Source organism: Rhamphochromis longiceps, linkage group LG3 (genome assembly GCF_057381845.1).
Source record: "Rhamphochromis longiceps isolate RC_006_pf linkage group LG3, R_longiceps_female_GT1.1, whole genome shotgun sequence".
In the NCBI taxonomy this organism is placed as follows: domain Eukaryota; kingdom Metazoa; phylum Chordata; class Actinopteri; order Cichliformes; family Cichlidae; genus Rhamphochromis; species Rhamphochromis longiceps.
The window spans coordinates 15,884,751-15,907,721 of NC_140559.1; the positions used below are offsets into that span (position 1 = coordinate 15,884,751).

General features: G+C 44.8%; 2 protein-coding genes across 4 annotated transcripts in view; both read right to left on the bottom strand.

Moving 5' to 3' along the window:
• Positions 1 to 7,156: 7,156 nt before the first annotated feature.
• The window catches only part of LOC146673131 (P2Y purinoceptor 14-like), a 43,469-nt gene continuing 27,654 nt past the window's right edge, over positions 7,157 to 22,971 (bottom strand). Inside the window, exons 2-4 of the mRNA XM_085401841.1 lie at positions 8,673 to 8,787; positions 8,288 to 8,547; positions 7,157 to 8,129 (exon numbers count right to left, since the gene is read on the bottom strand). Of these exons, the coding sequence (XP_085257967.1) occupies positions 7,517 to 8,129; positions 8,288 to 8,547; positions 8,673 to 8,777 (978 nt within the window). The 5' untranslated portion in view covers positions 8,778 to 8,787 and the 3' untranslated portion in view covers positions 7,157 to 7,516. The remainder of the gene's footprint in view (positions 8,130 to 8,287; positions 8,548 to 8,672; positions 8,788 to 22,971) is intronic.
• The window catches only part of LOC146673132 (P2Y purinoceptor 14-like), a 41,808-nt gene continuing 27,658 nt past the window's right edge, over positions 8,822 to 22,971 (bottom strand). The window contains exons 2-5 of one of the 3 annotated variants that reach the window (XM_085401826.1): positions 21,037 to 21,105; positions 19,251 to 19,365; positions 18,891 to 19,150; positions 8,822 to 18,710 (exon numbers count right to left, since the gene is read on the bottom strand). In XM_085401826.1, coding sequence (XP_085257952.1) covers positions 18,068 to 18,710; positions 18,891 to 19,150; positions 19,251 to 19,355 — 1,008 coding nt within the window. In that variant the 5' untranslated portion in view covers positions 19,356 to 19,365; positions 21,037 to 21,105 and the 3' untranslated portion in view covers positions 8,822 to 18,067. Of the gene's footprint in view, positions 18,711 to 18,890; positions 19,151 to 19,250; positions 21,653 to 22,971 lie in introns of all 3 variants that reach the window. The other 2 variants (XM_085401827.1, XM_085401825.1) reach the window with 2 other exon arrangements.

Consider the following 22,971-nt stretch of genomic DNA (forward strand, 5'->3'; position numbering starts at 1 on the left):
TGGGAATAAACAGACGAACTGACAATGGCATGAAGAAAACAAAAGGCTTAAATACAGACATGAGGTGATCAGGGGAAGTGGCGACACAGGGGAAAACAGCTGACAGACATAAACCTAATGACAGGACCAGGAGAGGAAAGCTAAATACAATGAACAAAGAACACATGACATTGTCAGAATAAAACAGGAAATGACAACACAACTTAACAGACCTAATACGTGATGAAATAAATAGAAAACCCCAAAACATAGAAAACCCCGGAACAATAACTGCCTAAACTAAAGGCAAATAGGAAATAACACAAAACTAACAACATCTCAAAAAATGAGAACAATACAAAGAAAGCTCAAAGTGCTGGGTCGGAGACCCAGCCTGTGACACTGGGTCTCCTGATCCAGCGTTTTTAGTTCTTTGTGATGTTTGTATTATTGTACTTGTGTGAGTTATTCTATGGTTTCTAGTTTCGATCCCTTGCCCTTCATGTTTCTCTGTGTCCCCTCTGTTCTGTGTAGTCTGTGTCTGCATGTTTGAGTTCGCTTCTGTGTCTCTCGGTTCTTAGAGTCCTCTGCCTTATGGTTTATGTCTCTGTGTTTCTTAGTTGCTGTCTCCACTGTGTCGAGTTCGCGTCTCTGTGTGAAACTTCCTGTTTTACTTTGATGGTCCGTGTCTTATGTGAATGCGTCCTGCTTTGCTTGTCTCGTCAGTTCTGATTTCTCCCAGCTGTGCCCTCCTTCTTTGTCTCATTCCCCTTGTTACTTCCCAGTGTATTTAAACCCTGTGTTTCTCTGAGTCAGTGTCGCGTCGTCTCTCGTGCTGTGTGGATCTCCCTGTGTCTCCTTGTGAGTTTTAGTTTGTTGTTCCCAGTTTAGATTAGTTTAGTTTGTATGTCTTTTCCTTGCCAGCAAATAAAACTGTGTTTTGAGTTCCCCCCCCCCCCCCCCCCCCGAGTCTGTGAGTCCTGCATTTTGGGTCCAACTCCTGCCTGCCGCACAGCGATTCATGACAGTACGACGCGACCACAATATGGACCCAGCAGACTTACCCGGGGAGAGCGATCTGATACGCTAGCACAGCCATTAACTCCACCACAAGCTCCATTTTCACCTCTACCATCGCTTCAGTTATCAGTTCGGTCTGCCACTCAGTCACCCTTAGCTCCATCTTCCACACTACCACCTGTTTCTCTTCCGCCACAACCATCACTACACTCAGCCATTCAGGCTGCTACTCAGCGAGTCATTCAACCTATAGCCCTGCCATTAAGACACTGAGCCATTAGCCATCCGACCCGCAGCCAATTCAGCTGCTCCTCCACCCATTACACCTCCACCACAACCATCACTGCAGTCTCCTGCATCTCAGCTTTCCCCAGTGCAGTCTCCAGTGTCCCCAGTGCAGTCTCCATTGTCCCCAGTGCAGCCTCCCTTAGCACAGTCATCCACTCAATCACCAGCTCCACTTTCCCCCCAACTATCACTACTACCTCTAGCTCAGTCTCCTGTGCACTCACCTCTAGCTCAGTCTCCTGTGCACTCACCTCTGGTTCAGTCTCCTGTGAAGTCATCAACTCCACCGCCTACTCCACTCTCACCACCACCGTTACAACAGACATCAGTTCAGTCCCCTGTGCCAGTGCAGACGCCCTCAGTTCAGTCTTCCGTGCAGTTATCTACTTCACCACCATTAGTAGCTCAGGTCCCCGTGTCTCCACAGTACCCCCCCTCAAGGGCTGGCTCCAGACAGCCCAGCAGAACCACAAAAATGGACCAAAACCAAAACAGAAAACTACCCGACCAGGGCGGGCGGAGGGGGCCCAGGACGGAGGGACAGAGTCCAAAAAAGGCCCAGATGGCCAAGTTCAGGGGGCCGACAGCGCAGGAAGCCAAAACAGTTCAGTTCCGGAGGCCGACCATGCGAATGGCAGCGGCAGTGGGGCAGGTCCGGAGGCCGGCCATGCAGTAGGCAGTGGCATGGAAACAGTTCCGGAGGGCGACCGTGCGGATGGCAACGGCGGCGCGGAAACTGTTCCGGGGGCCGACCATGCGGACGGCAATGGCGGCGCGAATGCAGGTCCGGGGGCCGACTGTGCGGACGGCAACGGCGGCGCGAATGCAGGTCTGGAGGCCAGCCACGCGAAAGGCAGTGGCGGCGTGTAGTCCACGCAGAAGGCGGGGGTGGCAACAGAAGTCCGGAGGGCGGCCACGGTGGTGATGATGCCCAACAAGCGGCCTGACAAATGTTTGATGATGTTGAGGCGGTAGTTTGGGAGCTGAAGGTGGCGTGATCCCTGCGGCACCAGGCGAGGCGGAGGCTGGACCAGACGAGGCAGAAGCCGAGGCGGAGGCTGGACCAGCCGAGGCAGAAGCCGAGGCGGAGGCTGGGCCAAACGAAACTGGTGACGCTGAAGAGGAGGCCACTGCAGGCGATGCTGGAGCTGATGCGGGGGCTGGACCAGACGAGGATGAAGACACGGAGGCCGGACCAGGCGAGCCAGATGAGGATGAAGCTGAAGCAGAGGCTGGGCCAGGCTGGGCTGAAGAGGAGGCCACTGCAGGCGATGCTGGAGCTGATGCGGGGGCTGGACCAGACGAGGATGAAGACACGGAGGCCGGACCAGGCGAGGCAGACGAGGATGAAGCTGAAGCAGAGGCTGGGCCAGGCGAGGATGAAGCTGCGGAGGCCGGACCAGGCGAGGCAGATGAGGATGAAGCTGAAGCAGAGGCTGGGCCAGGCGAGGATGAAGCTGCAGAGGCTGGACCAGGCCACGTTGATGAGGATGCCAAAGAGGATGCTGAAGCCGGACCAGGCGACGCTGATGAGGATGCCGAAGAGGATGCTGAAGCCGGACCCGGCGACGGCGTGGGTGGAGCTGAAGCCGGACCAGGTGACGGCGTGGGGGGACCTGAAGCTGGACGAGGCGACGGCATGGGTGGAGCTGAAGCTGGACCAGGCAACGGCGTGGGTGGAGCTGAAGTTGGACCAGGCGAAGATGATGAAGCTGCGGGGGCTGGACCAGGCGAAGATGATAAGGATGCGGCTGGCGACTGGACGGGCTCCTCGGGCCCTCCAGCTGCTGAACAGGAGGCTGAACTGAGGGTGACTGACATAATGGTTGTGATGACAATGGTGGTGGAGTGGGAGACTGAGCTTCTGGCCGGGCGGCTAACTGAGCTTCTGGCCGGGCGGCTAACTGAGCTTCTGGCCGGGCGGCTAACTGAGCTTCTGGCTGGGCGACTAACTGAGCTTCTGGCCAGGCGGCTAACTGGGCTTCTGGCCAGGCAGCTAACTGAGCTTCTGGCCGGGCGGCTAACTGACCTTCTGGCCGGGCGGCTAACTGAGCTTCCAGTAGATAGTGTTCCTTATTTTCAGCTTTCAGATTAAAAGCCCTGGGTAGTATAACACAGGACTCGGGAGAGGCAGAATGAAAGCAGTCCTTTAAATCCTCAGAGCAGGTGTTAACGGACCTTGGAGTATCTGACAAAGAATTAACCGTTTCTGAATTACTCTTTTCACATTTGAATAACCCAGAGTTAACTGGCATTGAATTACTAGACTCAGGAATAACTGACAGAGTGTTCATGAATGCACACTCAGATGGAGCAGAAAAAACACTGCGTTCCTGACTCACAGAATCTGCCGGTAACTGACGGCCGCGTGGACGTCGCTTTCGCCTGGGAGAAGGGGCAAGAGCGGCAGGGGAAGCTGGGGTGGGTATTCTAATATCCCCTCGGCTTGTTGCCGGTACGTTGGGGTTTTTCCCGGTGGATGAGAGGGTTTGTTCCCTGCGCCTTAGGGTCGGGGAACGGGTCCTGACTGTCATATCTGCGCTTATGCGCCGAGTGGCAGTTTGGAGTACCTAGCCTTCTTAGAGTTCCGGGGGGGGGGAACTCAATGCTCACGTGGGTAACGACAGTGAGACCTGGAGGGGCGTGATTCGGAGGAACGGCCTCCCTGATCTGAACCCGAGCGGTGCTTTGTTATTGGACTTCTGTGCTAATCACAGTTTGGCCATAACGAACACCCTGTTCGAACATAAGAGTGTCCATAAGTGCACGTGGCACCAGGACGCTCTAGGCCGTAGGTCAATGATCGATTTTGTAATCGTATCACCAGACCTGCGACCGTATGTTCTGGACACTCGGGTAAAGAGAGGGGCTGAGCTGTCAACTGATCACCACCTGGTGGTGAGTTGGATCAGGTGGCGGGGGAGGACGCTGGACGGACCCGGTGCACCTAAACACGTAGTGAGGGTGTGCTGGAAATGTCTAGCAGAGGCCCCAGTTCGCGAGATCTTCAACGCACACCTCCGGCAGAGCTTCAACAGCATTCCGAGGGAGACTGGGGACATTGAGTCCGAATGGACAATGTTCAGCGGCTCCATTGCCGAAGCTGCTGCATTGAGCTGCGGCCGCAAGGTGGTTGGTGCCTGCCAAGGTGATAATCCCCAAACCAAATGGTGGACACCAGAGGTGAAGGGAGCCACCAGGCTGAAGAAGGAGTCCTATTGGGCTTGGTTAGCCTGTGGGACTCCGGAGGCAGCCGGCAGGTATTAACAGGCCAAGCGGAATGCGGCTCGGGCAGTGGCTGAAGCAAAAACTCGGGTGTGGGAGGAGTTCTGAGAGGCCATGGAAAAAGACTTTCGGACTGCCTCGAAGAGATTCTGGCAAACCGTCAGGCGTCTCAGGAAGGGAAAGCGGTGCTCTACCTGCACTGTGTATAGTGCTGGCGGAGCGCTGCTGACGTCGACTGAGAAAATTGTCAAGTGGTGGAAGGAATACTTCGAGGACCTCCTTAATCCCACTGACATGTCTTCCGAGGAGGAAGCAGAGTCTGGGGATGAGGGGAATGACCCGCCAATTTCCGGGGGCGAGGTCACTGAGGCAGTTAAACAACTCCTTGGTGGCAGAGCCCCTGGTGTTGATGAGGTCCGCCCCGAGTTCCTGAAGGCTCTGGACGTTGTAGGGCTGTCCTGGTTGACACGCCTCTGCAATGTTGCGTGGAGATCAGGGGCAGTAACTGTGGACTGGCAGACCGGGGTGGTGGTCCCCATCTTTAAGAAAGGGGACCGGAGGGTGTGTTCCAACTACAGGGGGATCACACTCCTCAGCCTCCCTGGGAAAGTCTATGCCAGGGTGCTGGAAAGGAGAGTTCGTCCGCTAGTCGAACCTCGGATACAGGAGGAACAATGCGGTTTTCGTCCTGGTCGCGGAACACTGGACCAGCTCTTAATCCTCTCGAGAATACTTGAGGGTGCATGGGAGTTTGCCCAACCAGTCTACATGTGTTTTGTGGACTTGGAGAAGGCATTCGACCGTGTCCCTCGGGGTATCCTGTGGGAGGTGTTGCGGGAGTATGGGGTGTCTGGCCCATTGCTACAGGCCATTAAATCCCTATACAACCGTTGTAAGAGCTTGGTTCGCAAAGTCGGACTCGTTCCCGGTGGGTGATGGGCTCCGCCAGGGCTGCCCTTTGTCTCCGGTTCTGTTCATAATTTTTATGGACAGGATTTCTAACCCAGGACACGCTGGAGAGATTATGTCTCTCGGCTGGCCTGGGAACGCCTTGGTGTTCCCCCAGATAAGCTGGAGGAGGTGGCTGGGGAGAGGGAGGTCTGGGCCTCTTTGCTTAGGCTGCTGCCCCCGCGACCCGGCCTCGGATAAAGCGGATGAAGATGGATGGATGGATTTTCTTCTGCACTTTACACACTGTTAAAATAAATACAGCTTCCATTAACAGTTACTATTAGTGGTAAAGATCTTATCACCAATGAAGTTTGTTTTGTATGATCTGTTTCCTCAAAGTCACTACACAGTCTCTAATCACTACACACTTTCACTGTGTGCTGTAACATACGAATTAAGGCATGTTGCATAACTTGTTGTTTCTTTTCAGTTGTATCTCTCGGTGCTGTCCACTGATTTTATTGAGCTAACTAAACAGCAAATGGCTGTCATTTCTATTGTCAAAACAAATATTTAACCTACACATCTGAGTCTAAAATAGAAGGTTGGAAAGAAGATACAGCAGTCCCCTTTAAGTCTTCGTCATCACCTGATTGCTATTTCAGTACTTCCCCCTCAGTATTTATGTAGAAAGATGAGCTGTGGCTAGAAACCACAAAGTAGAAACTGCAAAACACTCACTGAAGATAAGATACTGTTATCACTTTGAGACACAAATAGAGACGCTCACTTATTTTCTCTTTGAGCCTCTTTTTGACGGAGGTGTTTATTTTATTTCATGAAACAGGCAGGCAGGAGGAAAGACCTAAATGCACAACTCAAAACACGTGGATGAACTGAAGGAGGCTGTTTTATTGCACAGATTACACAAAAAGCAGTTACAAAACTGAACCAAAATCTAGAAACTGGAAACTAATAACAAAACACTGGGAAACTACGGATGGCGATTTTAGGGAGCACAACAGAAGAAATCGACACAGCATGAGTCTGTGAAGGTTCTCAGTCATCCAGGTCATCGTAGATCAAGGAGCTTGGAAAGAAAAGTGTCTGGACTTCTTTAAGTTGCTTTAAGACGTTTCACCTCTCATCCGAGAAGCTTCTTCAGTTCTAAGTGTCAAATGGTGGCGAGTCCCAGATTAACACCCTGTGGGAGTTTCCCCCCAAAGAGCTCAACTCTTTCTGTACACCGTTATATTTGTGCCACAAAACCAGCCAATCACAGAATTGAATGCGAAAAAATCTGATTGGCTGTTTTGGTCTCCAATCAGCTCGAAATGACGAAATGGAATATCCCAGAATGCATTTCGTCCAAAACCCAAACAAGGCAGTGGCGGAGTTTGAAATATTACTCTTTCTGGGTCACAAAATAAACTTTTAAGATGTTTTCATGCGAAAATGGTGCTGTGTAAACTTCAATTATCTGCTCGATTTATCAAGACATCACATATTATGAACAATGCTGGGCATCCTCTGCACACGGCCATAAACAACCAGAAGAGTCTGTTCAGTGAAAGGTTGCTTCTCCCTAAGACAAGAACTAACAGACTTAAAAACTCCTTTGTCCCACACGCCATCAAACTGTTTAACTCCTCTCTGGAGGGGAGAGGGAGGGGAAACAGGTGGATAAAGGAGGGGGGAACAACTAAGCTGTAGTGCCTCTTCACTTCACTGTGCATCTTATCTTATCTTATCTTATCTTATCTCTTACCTTATCTCTTATCTTATCTTATCTTACATTTGCAAAAGTGCTCTGTTTTTGGAGATGCCTGGAACTTTTTACTCTGTGTTTCTCACTTCATAAAGGAATTATTCTTAAAATTAACCATCTAACACAGCAACAATGAGCAGATGAAAAAGACAAAAAATCCCAAATCAATTCACAGGTTGGACTTAGAACCTCTTAGAGATAATCTTCTAAACTGCTCATCTCACAGAAGACAAATCAGGACCCTCACTGGATGTCAAATCTTCATACTAGGGCTATCCAGTCAAGTTGATCTTTAATCATATGATGTTCACCGCCATCTTATCTATCCTCCTTAATGTCCAGCTGCTACTCACTCTCCTCATTTGCTTGTTGGATGTTGGTCCCCCTGAATGCCATTCTCACCTGAGCATGAAAAGTCTTACAGAGGAAAAAGTAAACAAGAGGATCCAGACAGACATTGAAAGTTGCAACCATGGTGGTCACCTCCTGCAGGTAGTACAACACTGGACCTACAGAGCAGCTGCTCCACAGAAAAACTGAGGGTAGTCGAACCAGGTAAAACGGGACAAAACAAACACAGAAGATGCTGACCAGCACCAACATGTTCCTGCGAGACTTCAAGAGCTTCTCGGAGCCAGAGGAGGCCAGCTGCCTCTGCTGTGCCTGCAACACCTTGCGGGAGGTGCTGTAGTAGAAGAAGACCAAGGATATGAAGACCACGAGGAAAGTAACGACACACAAAGCCTGAATGATTTTGAAGGACACAGTGACCAGTGGACTAAAGATGAGAACACAGCGGCTGATACTAGAAGGCAGAGATTTATGAGTGATGAAAAACAGGATAATGAAAATAATTCCTGTAGTCACAAGAAAAGTCCAGGTGATCATCGAGATGATGCGGGCAGTCCGTACTGTCTGCAGGACACGAGTTCGTGAAGGATGAACAATCTTCAGATACCTGAGAAAGAAGAGGAAGGAGGGGAGTAGACAACTTCACTGATCAGTCACAGTGCTGTCACACCTTCAGAAATCATTCATGCTTTCATCAGGAGTGCATGGTTTGCAGTCAACAACACCATCATGAACTGCAGTCTGAAATCAGTAAAAGTTTCTTACCTGTTGGCAGCGATGTACCCCATGAATATGATGCTGGCACACATGTTGAGGTAGAAGGCAGAGGCTCCAAAGCTGCAGTAGAGCTGCCAAATTATTATAGATCCGCTATTATAGTGGCCGATGCGCAGTGGCAGAGAGAGACAGAGCAGAAAGTCGGCAGCTGTCAGGTTTTTCAGGAAGACCTTCAAGCTGCTCGATGCCTGCTGCTGAGCTTGACAACAGTAGAACTTTATGACGAAGCCATTGAGAGGTAGACCCACCTGAACATGACACAGAGATGATGGAAAGAAGACTTTGGTACATGCACCTTCAGACTCAACATGAACAGTTTATGAAAACTTCAACCAGTGTATAACAGAGCACAGTCTGAAGATTTGACACTTACCACAAACAGCAGACTGTAGACCACCATAAAGAAAGTGCTGGCAGATGTGTCGACAGCATCACAGGTCTGGTTGGAAGGTGAAGTCTCATATTTTGGGTCAACCATGCTTCCAGATCTGAAAAATAAACCTACTTCAGAGATCTACCTCTTTGCAACAAACTGTTTATAAATGCTAGTTTAATCTTTGAAAGGATCAACCTTCATGGTCCCTTAGTTCGAGATAAATCAAAGTCAAACCAATTTTAAACATTGTGTTGAGATCAACTACATGTGTCTTTGAGACAGTAATTTTGACCCCCAGTAAGAAACCTTGGAGTCACTCATGATCAGTGTTGGGCAAGTTACTTTTAAAAAGTAATTCATTATAACTGAGTTACAAGATTCTAAAAGTAATTACTTGGAAAGTAACTGACCCTGGGTGAGGGACCAGACAAAGAGCGATTCATAAGACCCTTATGAAAAGGACACCGAGGGAACAGTTTACCCTGCCCGGGATAGGGTTACCGGGGCCTCGCCCTGGAGCCAGGCCCGGGGAGGGTGCCCGAGGGCGAGCGTCTGGTGGCCGGGCCTTAGTCCATGGGATCCGGCCGGGCACAGCCCGAAGAGGAGACATGGGCCCATCCTCCCGCAGGCCCACCACCCGCAGGAGGCGCCATAGGGGTCGGGTGCATTGTGTGCCGGGTGGCGGCCAGGAGCGGAGGCCCTGGCGGACTGACCCCCGGCTGCCAAGACTGACCGAAAGAACGAGATCGCGGATACAAGCGGCAGAAATGAGCTTCCTCCGAAGGGTGGCTGGCCTCTCCCTTAGAGATAGGGTGAGAAGTTCGGCCATCCGGGAGGGGCTCAGAGTAGAGCAGCTGCTGCTCCACATCGAAAGGAGCCAGCTGAGGTGGTTCGGGCATCTGACAAGGATGCCCCCTGGGCGCCTCCTGGGTGAGGTGTTCCAGGCATGTCCCACTGGGAGGAGGCCCTGGGGCAGACCCAGGACACGCTGGAGAGATTATATATCTCGGCTGGCCTGGGAACGCCTTGGTGTTCCCCCGGATAAGCTGGAGGAGGTGGCTGGGGAGAGGGAGGTCTGGGCCTCTTTGCTTAGGCTGCTGCCCCCGCGACCCGGCCCCGGACAAAGCGGATGACGATGGATGGATGGATGGATGGATGGAAAGTAACTATTGCATTACTTTAAAAAAAATGTTTAACCCTCTCGGGCCCAGGGTATAATTGGCCATTTTTTAACTACTTTTGATTTTCCCTCCATATTTCACCTTTAAAAACTATTTACTTTGCCTTGTTTGGTATCATTCATTTCAGCACAACCTCACGTGTCTGAATTTACAGTTATGTTTTCATTTTGACATACTGTATTAACACAATTGATCTAAAATCAGACAAAAAACAAAAAACAAAAAAAGTTACAATTTTACTGTAACAACCACAAACATGTTTAATAAATCATATTTCAAAACTTTAAATGCAAAAATAAATTGTCGATTTTAAAATCCTATGCACAAGTTTTGCAAACAACAAAGTTATTTGCATCCATTTACCTTTTACCCCTTTTTAAATAACCATTTCAAACTATTTTAGGAGAACGTAAAGGAGAACATCACAGCCTGATACCTGCAGGTCTGACAGCAGCAGGTGTATCACTCCTGTTTCTACCTGGAGACAGCAGTTGCCTCATTGTTCTGACACACAACACAAAACTACCCACAACACTACACACTAACTAAACAAGACAACACATTAACTACACACCCCAAACACGCTAAATGTCACAAATCTCTCATATCTCAAAACTCGCTCTTTCTCTCTCTCACTCTCTTTCTCCATCACTCCTAAAATGTCCCCCTTTTCCTAAACAACCAAATGTCATGTTGCCATATCATTTTTTGATTGGTCTAAGTGGTGCATTTTTCCACCTACATGTTCCTTCTTTTTTCCTTCAGGCTTAGAGGGATGTTCCCTCTAAGCCTGAAGGAAAACAGAAGGAACACACACATGTAAAGGAAGCACTCAAAACGTGCGGCTATCCTAAATGGGCGTTCTTAAAGTCAGCAAAGAGGCACAGAAAAGAAGACCAGACAACAGCGAGGGAGGATAAGAAGGACAGACGCAACAACATTGTCATCCCCTATGTAGCCGGTGTATCAGAAAAACTCAGGAGAGTTTTCTCCAAGCATGACATCCCGGTGCATTTCAGACCCAGCAAAACGCTCAGACAGAAACTGGTTCACCCGAAAGACAAAACGCCAAAACACAGACTTAACAATGTGGTGTATGCTGTACAGTGCAGCGAGGAATGCCCAGACCTCTACATTGGAGAGACCAAACAGCCACTTCACAAGCGCATGGCACAACACAGAAGAGCCACCTCCACAGGACAAGACTCAGCAGTCCATCTGCATCTTAAGGATAAAGGACACTCTTTCGAGGATGCCAATGTTCACATTTTGGACAGAGAGCCCACTCACATCCTGGGCCATCTGACCTCAGGAATTTACATGATAAGGTGGGGCCAGGTTTCACAATGAACTCACCCGAAACTCTGGCTGATCGGGACCCACACCTTGGCTCAGGCGATTAGAGGATCATCAGGATCATTGTAAGAATTTATTTAATATTACTTTCTAGTATCAGTTGATGTTTGCTGGAGCCACAGCTGTAAAAGCTGCTGGTCATGATATCGGTTTGGTTATCTGGTGAGAAGGAAACATGAAGATGAAACCAGGAGACGTCCTTACTGAATCATCAGAGCTGAACAGGTGATGGAGAAACAGGTTTACCTTTTAGGTGACATGAATGAGTTGAAGGGAAGTTATGAACTTTTTCTGAGAGACAAATAACACCAGGATCCTTTTCTATGTAGCTGACAGCTGGTAACTGTGCAGGGGCGTGTCTAGCAAAGTTTAGCCAAGGGGGGAAGGTGGGGCATTAACAGGGAGAGGGGGGCACAAAGAAATACTTTCTTATTCTCATTTAAAATATCTTGCTTTTATTAAATAATTATCTGAATATTACAACCAAAGGTTTTATCTGACAAAAAATGTATAGAAAACATACATATAACAACAAGACTGTACATCACTGTCACAACAGCATCTGTTTTCATTCAAAGGCTCTATGGCTGTAATACCTGGTGGGCCGGTCCGATTGCCCGGGCCGATTTTGTGTCCCAGTCCAGCCCTGGGCACAACACGCAGTGAATTAATCTGAGAGGGTGCATTAAAAAGTAAATGGCCGCGCCAGCGGTGCACATTGCAAATTAGCTCGCATAGACACATTAGTTGTGCCGCTTCTTAATGACAGTATCTTAGTTAACAACCCCAACTACCAGATTCAACTTATAATTGGCTAAAAATAACTTAGCCTACTGGTAAGAGGGACGTTATTAGCTTTCCACATTCCGACACTTCAAAAGCTTCAGGAGCTTTCCGCTCAGCACAGCATCAGCACCATGGAGATACACGGATACATCCGTAGACTCGAGACACAATGTATTTTTGGGACTTTCAGGTGTATGGACCAATGTTTTATTTTCTGATCAAACCAGAGATCTTTAATAAGCAGCTGGATTTGTCTCACATTAACTGGCTGAGTTAATACCAGTTAATGTAACGTCGAAGCAGCTGGAATCCACAGCTGTGTGTGTTCATGGAGCTGCATTTTCACCTGCTGGACATCACTACCTGACAAGTTTAACTGTCTTCAGAACATTGCAGAGGGCTTATTGACAGGATTTGGCTCTAAATATCTGTGTGAGCAGATTTTCTCTCACATGAGTGTCCTCAGGTAGCCGTCTGAATGCTGGACACTCGGAGACCTGGGTCTCTGAGTGGGAGACCAGAGATCATATTAGCATGTGTGTCTCTGTATTAACAGACATGCCATATTGGCCTAGTTTATTTTTCTTATCATTGTTGTGAGGAGACCATAAATAGCATTTGTATTTTCTGTTGTACAATCCATTTGCACTTATGGAGTTCTTGTTATGGATAAAAAGTGTCTTTTTTTTTGTTTCAAAATAGCTGATAACTATTCGCAGATAGCTGCCAACATCTGCGAACAAATATAATTCTATGAAGTGGTTCTATATAGTGTGTAACTGTTAACATAGAGCGTTATTAAATTTAATAATAATAATAATAATGGATTGCATTTATATAGCGCTTTTCAAGGCACTCAAAGCGCTTTACAAATACACTATTCATTCACTCTCACATTCACACACTGGTGGAGGCAAGCTGCAGTTGTAGCCACAGACTGACAGAAGCGAGGCTGCCATATCGCGCCATCGGCCCCTCTGGCCAGCACCAGCAGGCGGTAGGGTAAAGTGTCTTGCCTAAGAACACAATGACCAGGACAAAGAAAATTTATTGCTAATGCAGTCATATGGCACATTGACTTCTGAGGAAATTTTAAATGGCACTCGTCATCAGAAAGGTTGCCTACCCCTGATGAATACATGAGACTGGATTTGAACCCAGAACCTTCTTTTTGTGCAGTGTTAACCCCTGCATGCGGTCCTCCTTCACTATATTCTACATTGCAAACAATCTTTAACTTTTTATTTCTCCATATTTTTCTGAATTAATAATTTGGACTTCTACATCTTGTCTCCTCTCACAGTTGCTCTGAATAAAATGATTTGATTGCTGAGTGACATCATGCGGGATGTGTTACAACACACACAGTCAGTTTGCGTGTTTTTCTGTAAATCTGAGAAACCAGCTGGACTCACCTGTATTTGAAGTATCTCTCTGTACTTTTCTGAGAGCATGAAAAGTGTCTTCAGTCGTTATGTCTTTGTGGTTTTATGGTATCAATTTAAATCAGAAAACACACTGTGACTGCAGCGCTACTATGAACTCTGATGCATTTCCTGTTTGCTATCACTGACATTGGCGCACAGAAAAGTCACACATAGCTTGCTGATTAGTTCTGATAAACAGGTTGTATGCTTTGAAAAGCTATGTAGATGCAATTTTGAATAACCTACTGAGTGTTTTGTTGAGTTCAATTAAATTAATTTCACAACAAAAGTTGTCTAATGATGTTTTCTATGTAATGCACCGTACAGTCTTGCTGCTGAATATAATGCTTAGAAAAAGGTATTTGACGCCTTCCTGATAATATTTTCTGAATATAATGATGTGCTAATCACAGTATATTTTCTAATATATCATCATGTTTGAGCACAAGGTTTTTCATCAGTTCACCTGATGCCAGGACACCATGGGCCTCAGCCAGTAAGACATCTGTCAGCATGTATTCAGATTAACTTAATGTTCACTCACAGAATCCACCTTAATATTTTGTCCTTTCAGTCAAGACTGGTTAAAAGTGGTTTTATTCAGTGTCTGTTGTATCACGAGAATTACAAAAGATTTGAGGATGAAAAATGAACAAGACTCACCTCTGATTTTGTAGCTTTTTGTGAGAAGGAAAAGTTGCTTTAGTCGTTCTCGTGGTGTGATGGTATCACTGTAGATCAGGAAATAAACAATGACCACACTGTTGCTCTCCCCATTGACGTATTTCCTGTTTCTCGTCAATGTTAAACTGTCACAAGTTATTTCCGAGATAGATATGTGTTTGCTACACTTATTCTTTGAACTTTGACTCAGTTACTTTACTAGGTTTCAGGTTTTCATTTGAAAATAAAATAAAAATAATAAAAAATAAATAGAAAAAATAGTAAGAGCAAAATATTAATAAGATGTAGTAAAAGAAAAAAGAGATTTGCAGGCAGCCTTGGGGGGTGGGGGGGTTTGAACAGCCGGTTCCGCTGTCTTAATTCTCCGATAAGCCTGGGCCAAGCCAGCTCAGATCAGCAAGAACCCTGTTATCATGGTTCTGAATAGGTAGATATCTTCAGCGTCCTCGATCGACAGTCCCGCAAGGCACACGATCCTCTGTTTCTGCCACCCGTCCATCGTGTATCCGGCAGGGAAAGTCCCTCCAGGGCACTCGGGCTCTCCCAAGCCCAGACTTCTCATTGAGAAAAGGGTGTCAATAGCATTCAGAGACCAGTTGATCAAATCCATAATTCTCTTTAGGTTTTAAAAACAGACTGTGAGAGTGTATTCCAGGGAATATGTCTGTGAAGGTTCTCAGTCATCCAGGTCATCGTAGTCAAAGGAGCTTGCAAAGAAAAGCGTCTGGACTTCTTTAAGTTACTTGAAGACGTTTCACCTCTCATCCGAGAAGCTTCTTCAGTTCTAAGGTCAAATGGTGGAGATATCTGTAATGGTGGATATCATTACAGGGAAGTTTTTAGGAGTGACACCCGCAACGGAAAGCGGGCGAGAGAAAGACAGAGAGAGAGAGCGAGTTTTCATATGTGAGACATTAGTGACGTTTAGCGTGTTTGGAGGCTGTAGTTAGTATGTTGTGTAGTTATTGTTTTGTATTGTGTGTCAGTTAGACGGCTGAATTTCACATTTGCTCTAAAAAAGCCGTCAAAGGCAGATTCCAGTGTAAACGCTGTTCCCACATGGAAAACTGGACTGATGCACCTCCTGTTGTCAGACCTGCAGGGTTTAGGCCTGTGGTGTTCTCCTCTGTCTTATACTGAACACAAACTACATGTTTTGGACTGGCACAGATAATTTGTGTGCCTTCTTATTTGATGCAGCACACCTGATTGTTCTGTAAATAGATTTAAATGGTTACATAAAAAACCCCCGAGGCCTTGGCTGCATTTTTAGGTAAATAGTACCATATAACTTTGTTGTTTGCAAAACTTGTGCATAATTTTTAGAAATGTACAATTTCTATTTGCATTTCAAGTTATGAAAATGATTCGTTAAACATGTTTGTGGGTTTTACAGTAAAAAATATAACTTTTTCTACTCGGATATTAAATTTTTTGTCTGAATTTAGATCACCTGTGCAAATATAGTAAACCAAAATGAAAAAATAACTCTCATTTCAGATATTTGAGGTTGTGCTGAAAATAATGATACCAAACAAGGCAAGAAAAAGATATTTTAAAAGTGAAATATAGACGTAAAATCAAAAGTAGTCAAAAACGGCCAATTATACCCTGGACCCCAGAGGGTTAAGCCAAAAAAAAAAATGAAGCACACACTTATTTTTACATTACATAACACACCTTTTACATATTTGTGGAAAAACTCTAAAGTAGGAAAATGGGTTATAAATGTTTTTTTTGTTTTATTTATTTATAAGCAAAAGGAATTCGGTCATTGTCTTTTGTTTAATTTTCATTATGAACTGTACAAATTACTGCTGAACAGGATAAAAGTTCCTCTTTACATTGAAATTGGGGGAAGGGAGGGAAATGGAAACAGATGGGGAACACAAGCAGTAGACTAGACAGAGGGAAGCAAAACTGAACCCGCTGAGCACAGGGTGCAAAATAAAACAGGAAACACACTGAGCCGCAGACTAAGACACACAGCTTGACACTGGGTTCGTTGAAGAAACAGACATGGATTCACATGACATAGAGGGGAGAAGAGGAATGAAACACAAGGAGGGGAAGCATGGTAACAAAAGAGGGAGACAGAAAGACAGGACACGACTAAGAGCTGAAGGGCAAAGAAGACACACAGATAGAGAGGGAGCGAAGGACACATAGATGAAGACAAAGGCACAAAGGTAACCTAATAAACAAAAGCACATAAACTAGAAATTCGCAAACATACTAAGCAATGTAAAATGCAATACTAAATTGTATCTAAATCTAAAAATATTAAATCATTAAATCATCAATCAATCAGTGTTTATTTATAAAGCACTTTTCATACAAAAAATGTAGCACAAAGTGCTTTACATAGTTAAAAGCAGCCCACCCCACCCTCCAACTCACTCACTCTCATTAACATAAATGATGTGAATACACACATATCCCCCACCCCCCCACACACATACACACACGCACACACTTAAAGAGTAAAAATTGGGCTGGGTTCGCATGAGCCAAGTGAGGAAACACTATAACAGGGAGCCGTCTGCACCGGGAGCCGGTAACAGACCGCAGCCTCCAGGCTGGGCACACAGCAGGAGGGAGGCCAAGGAGCCCCCCAGCCAGGCTGAGAGGACCCCCAGAGACCCAGCAGCCATGGTCGATCACAGCCCCGGTGCAGAGAGCGCCCTCCGAGGAAACACTGGAGATATGACACAATAGGATATATACAGGGTAAAATGATAAAATAAATAAGAACGGGATACAATATAAATATAAATAGAGTAAGAAGGTTAAAAAATGAATAAGAATAAAATCAATAAATATTAGGTAAAGCCTAAATTAATAATAGAATAACAGGATAGAATAAATAAGCATAAAATAAATAAACGCTAAGTAAAAGCTAAATTAAAAAGGTGGGTCTTGAGCCTGTTCTTAAAAACATGTACGTTCTCTGCGGCCCTGAGCTCCTCCGGCAGGCTGTTCCACAGATGAGGACCATACCACTGAAAAGCTGCCTCTCCGTGAGTATGTGTCCTGACTTTAGGGACAATCAAAAGGCCAGTACCAGAGGACCTCAGGGTCCGCGAGGGTTCGTATGGTAAAAGCAGATCTGAGAGATAAGAAGGCCCAAGACCATTAAGACATTTAAAAACCAATAAAAGAACTTTAAAATCGATCCTGAAACACACGGGGAGCCAGTGCAGCGATTCTAAAACCGGTGTAATGTGGGCCCGCCCTCTGGTCTTCGTCAGCACACGAGCTGCTGAGTTTTGCAAAAGTTGTAAAGTTGAAATATTCTTCTTAGGAAGACCAGAGAGCAGGGCATTACAGTAATCAATGCGACTGGTAATAAAAGCATGCATCAGCATCTCCGTGTTGGCCCGAGAGAGAATTGGGCGGACTCTGGCTATATTTTTTAGATGATAAAATCCAATTTTGGTTACATGTTTTTAACATGTGGGATAAAACCAAGCTCAGAGTCAAAAATAACACCCAGGTTTTTCACTTGTAGCGAAGGACATAGTGAAAATGCCTCTAATTTAGACAAGAGTTTCTCTCTCTGAGCCTCGGGACCGACGATTAAAACTTCAGTCTTGTCCTGGTTAAGCTGTAAAAAGTTTTCTGCCATCCAAGATCGTATATCTAAAATACAGTTAAAAAGGGCATCCATTGGTCATGTGAGCCAAAGAGCCAGAACCATATGAACAACATTTGAATTTGACCACAGAATGGTTCAGTTCATACTAAATCAGCCTTTGAGCTCATTCCTGAAAACTAGAAACATAAACACTGATGCGTCTCTGTGGAAATGTTTCTGTGTTGATTTTAGCTCTGTTTTGATTTCTGACTTGTGGTTTGCGAGGATAAAGGTCCATGACACTGGTTTTATCAACTTGTAAAACAAAATTGAAATCTAAAATGTACATTTTCACAACTAACTGGTTGAAGTCACTGGTTCTCATGTAATGATGTCCAGCTTGTCCCTCCTGCTCTCATTCTCCTCGTTTCTAGTCGGATATTTGGCTCTCCAGGATGCCTTTCTCACCTTGTCCCAAAAAGTCTTACTGAGGAAAAAGTAAACAAGAGGGTCGAGGCAGATGTTGAAAACTGACACCATGGTGGTCACCTCCTTCAGGTAGAACAATACTGGACCTACTGAGTCATCGCTCCACAGAAACGTAAAGGGAAGACGAACCAGGTAAAATGGGACAAAGCAAACACAGAAGATGCTGACCAGCACCAACATGTTTCTGCGAGACTTCACCAGCTTCTCAGAGCCAGAGGAGGCCAGCTGCTTCTGCTGTGCCTCCAGCAACCTGCGGGAGATGCTGTAGTAGAAGAAGACCATGGATATGAAGACTAAGAGGAAGATGAAGGCAGAGAAGGTGTTGATAATTCTGAACAACAGGCTGACTGATGGACTAAACAGGTGAACGCAGCGGCTAGGATTAAAGGTCAGAGGTTTCTGGGAACTGAAAAAAATTATGATATATACAATTGTTGGAGCCAGGAGAAAAACCCAGGTGATGACAGAGATGATTCGTGCAGTCTGCAGTGTCTGCAGCATGTGAGTTCCTGATGGATGGATGATCCTTAGATACCTGGAGAGAGACGAGAAATAGGCAGAATACAACTTCACTAAAGGTGCCTAATCTGAAGAAGTCAGTTAAGTCAAAAGGATACATTCATGCTTTTGTCAGGAGCACAGGGTAGTGGTTAACCACTTAATCTAGTTTTTACATTATCGGTAACTACAGCCTTAAATAATAAAGGTTCCTTACCTGTTGGCAGCGATGTACCCCATGAATAATATACTGGCACACATGTTGATGAAGAAGGCAGAAGCTCCAAAGCTGCAGTAAAGCCTACGAATGATGGGAGAGCTGCTGGCATAGTAGGTAATGCGGAGTGGCAGACAGAGGCAGAGCAGGAAGTCAGCAGCTGTCAGGTTCTTCAAGTAGACCATCAAGCTGTTGGATACCTCAGGCCAATCTCGACAAAGATAGACCTTCAATGTAAAGCCATTGAGGAGTAAACCCACCTGAAAATAAACAGAGTGGAAGGAAAAGAAAAGGATTGGTGCATACACCGGCACATAAACCAATTTCTAACAGAGCACAATTGGATAATTTGAAACTTACGAGGAACACCAGACTGTAGACCACCATAAAGTAAGGGTTCATGGATGTATCGTCATCGTCATAGGTCTGGTTCAAAGATGATGTCATGTTTTTGGGGGCAACCATGGATCTGGCACTGAAAATAAATCCAGTTCATTTTTGAAATGATTCACCTCCACAGTCTCTTGGTTTGTTGCGTTAAATAAATGTTGGATTCATTGCCAAGAAGCACTGTTACAACAAAGAAATAGTCAACCAAACACAAATTTATCCACTTATTGTATAAAGTTTATATATAGATATATATATTTATATGTTTTACTTTGCTGTTTTCATTGCCTTAAAGAAATGTGAAGTCATATTGTTTCGTATGTTTTTGTTTCTTTTGACAAGCACATTAAGTTTACATGTAACAAAATGCGCTATATAAATAAAATGACTTTGGCTTTAAAAGCTCTTCATATCGGGGCAGGTCTGTTTATTTTGCATTATTGATTCCTTATGTTAACTGACCCCTGCGTATTGGCTCCGTTTCATACCAGCATGTCCCAGTCTTGATAAGAAAGCATAGTTGTATTAGTTATTTCCTAACAAAACTTCAGGGATGTCATTCCCTCCAAGTACGAATAATGAATCAGAGACAACAACAGGAATAAACTGCAAAATATATATATATATATATATATATATATATATATATATATATATATATATATATATATATATATATATTTATATTTTCAAGACAGTTAAAAAAAACCTTGTTTATGGACATTTCTTTAATTTTTTGTCTAAAAAGAAAACAGGTTCTTAACAAGAAGGTTTTTGCACAAGAAAATTAAGCTCATTCTAGGAATATATATAAAAAATTTTCTTAATAAGATATTGCAGCTCACATTGAACTTTATTTACAGGTTACACACTACACTTCAAAAACAGCTCTGCTTGAAATAAACCAAATATTCTTAAATCAGACAAAATTGTCTTGTTGTTAGCCAAGCAACTTTTGCTTACCCCCATTGGCAGATTGTATTTTCTCAAAACAAGATGATTTTGTAAGATTTAAGACTATTTGCTTTATTTTAAATGGTAAATCACCTGTATTTGTATAGCGCTTTACTAGTCCCTAAAGACCCCAAAGTGCTTTATACATTCAGGCATCCACCCATTCACACACTGGTGATGGCAAGCTACATTGTAGCCACAGCCACCCTGGGGCGCACTGACAGAGGCGAGGCTGCCGGACACTGGCGCCACCGGGCCCTCTGACCACCACCAGTAGGCAACGGGTGAAGTGTCTTGCCCAAGGACACAACGACCGAGACTGTCCAAGCCGGGGCTCGAACCGGCAACCTTCTGATTACAAGGCGAACTCCCAACTCTTGAGCCACGATCGCCAAGAGAGCTGTTTTTGCACTGTAGGAATATAACAGGTGGTAACAGACTGTTTCTTTCTATATTCTCTCTATATGCTGGTTTGCTTGAGACAGTAGGTGCAGACCATTCAAGTTAAGTTCCACTGAGAGATGAAACCAGTAAAATTAGTGCCATGGATCATAATGAATGTTCTCAAACGTTATCAACATATTTAAGGTAAGGTTGTTCATCAGTGCACTTGGCACCAGGACACCTCAGCCTTAGTGAAAAGAACATTGGTAATCATATATTCACATTAGTTTCCTGAACACTGGCAGAAGCAGGCTGATTATTTTTGTCCTTTAAGTGAGGATGGGTTAAAAAACATCTATTTTTTTTCCTAGCAGTAGAAGTATTAAAGATGTGAGAATGAGAAACTATCAGGACTCACCTCTGGTTCTGCAGCTTTCTGTGAAAAAGTTCTAAAGCTGCTTCGTCCGTTCTCAGAGTGATGGTATGACTGTAGATCAGGAAATATACAGTGACATCACACTGCACACTGACTTATTTCCTCTTTGTCTTCACTGTTAAACTGTCAGAATATATTTCCACTAGAGATGAGTCATTTTCTGATCAGCTATTGCTACACTTCTTATTTTAGCGCTGACTCACTTTATTACCACTGATGGATTTTTTAATGTCCTTCATCACTACAGCTAACATGAGACAGCAACTTCAGCCAATTTAAATTGCACTAGTGCCATGGATCTGCAAAAAAATGTATGCAGATGCATTAGGGATAATGGTATTCACTGGCATATGTTAGTATATTCGTTTTGTTTAACAGGTAACAGATGAACTCAAAAGGGCCACTGACACCACTTTACAGTCTCCTGTCTCTTTCAGGTGGTCACCCTATGTTCCCTCCTCTTCTTCTGGCAAAATCCAAAAATGTCCTTCCACATTCCTCTTCCTAACACTACACCTACCAAACACCTCTTCAGCTCCAATCCTCAAAGTCTAAAGTTGTCTTCAGCACGATAAGTGTTGCCACCTCAGCATGAGCCCTTGTACAGGAGTAGAAGTAAAAACAGGAGGCAAAGAAGTCACAGACACTCTTTTTGGGGAAATTCATCTTTACAAGCTGTTACAACATCATCTTTTGTATAACCTGTGATGCTTTGAGTCACTGCACTGATGTATGATTCGAAAGACCAAGACTATCATACACTCGTCTCAACCAGGGTGTGTCACACTGTGCACATGCTGGGCGATATTGCTGCTACAGGCAGAATGATAGTTGCACTAGACTGGTGATGTTGCAATGAGCTTAACAGAGTGGCAAAGTGGAAGTGATCTAAAGCTTGGATTAGTCACCAATAAGAGCACTAGGTGCGGTGACTCCCAAGCTAGGCGAGTGGCTCCAGCAGATCCCGGGAACAACATCGGAGATCTCTGTCCAGAAGAGCGCAGTCCTGGGAACAGCTAAGATACTGCGCAGGACCCTCAAGCTCCCAAGCCTCTGGTAGAGGACCCGAGCTTGAAGGATAAACCGCCCGCAGGGGCGTGCTGGGTGTTGTATACATACAGTACATATATATATACATATATATATACTAGGGGTGCAACGATACACAAAATTCACGGTTCGGTTCGATACTTTGGTGTCATGGTTCGATATTTTTTCGATACAAAAAAATGTTCATGCCTTTTTAATTTGTAATTTATTAAAATTATAAATATATATTTTAACTCAAAAGTACAGTTTTTAAATTTAACCCTAACCCTTGTGCGTGTTTTTTATTTTGACAGCGAATGCGTACCTGCGGACCACTTATGTGCAGCCCTGGTTATTTAGCTCGTCATATTGCAGCCACAGAAATTATTTTGTCCATGAAACCATAAAGCTGCACTTTCTTTTTGCCTTATAGTCTGATTTGTCATAACTTCTCCGTTTTGTGGTAAGCTTTTCTTTGGCTGTCACTTCTTCACCCTGACCTGTCTTATTTGGCTCAGCAGAACTAAAATATATATCTGTCTGTGAAGGTTCTCAGTCATCCAGGTCATCGTAGTCAAATATAAATCCTGCTGCTTTTACACACGCACTCACATAAGCTCAGCGATTCTCTGCGCGATCAACCTCTCACATGCTTTTTTCTTTACTGTTTCAAAAACAAGGTTACAAGGCCAAAGTTAATTGCAGGAAATTTTGTTAAATTGATTTTCCAAAGCAAAAGTAAAATCAAATAATAAAAATCACAAAACAATAATAAAATCACTTAAACTATACTTATCCAATTTCATTACTCTGAGTTAATGTTGATCTTGTTCTTATCTTTAGTGAGGAGAGGACCTGTGATCGTGGCTGCTGTCCGTGGTGCTGATA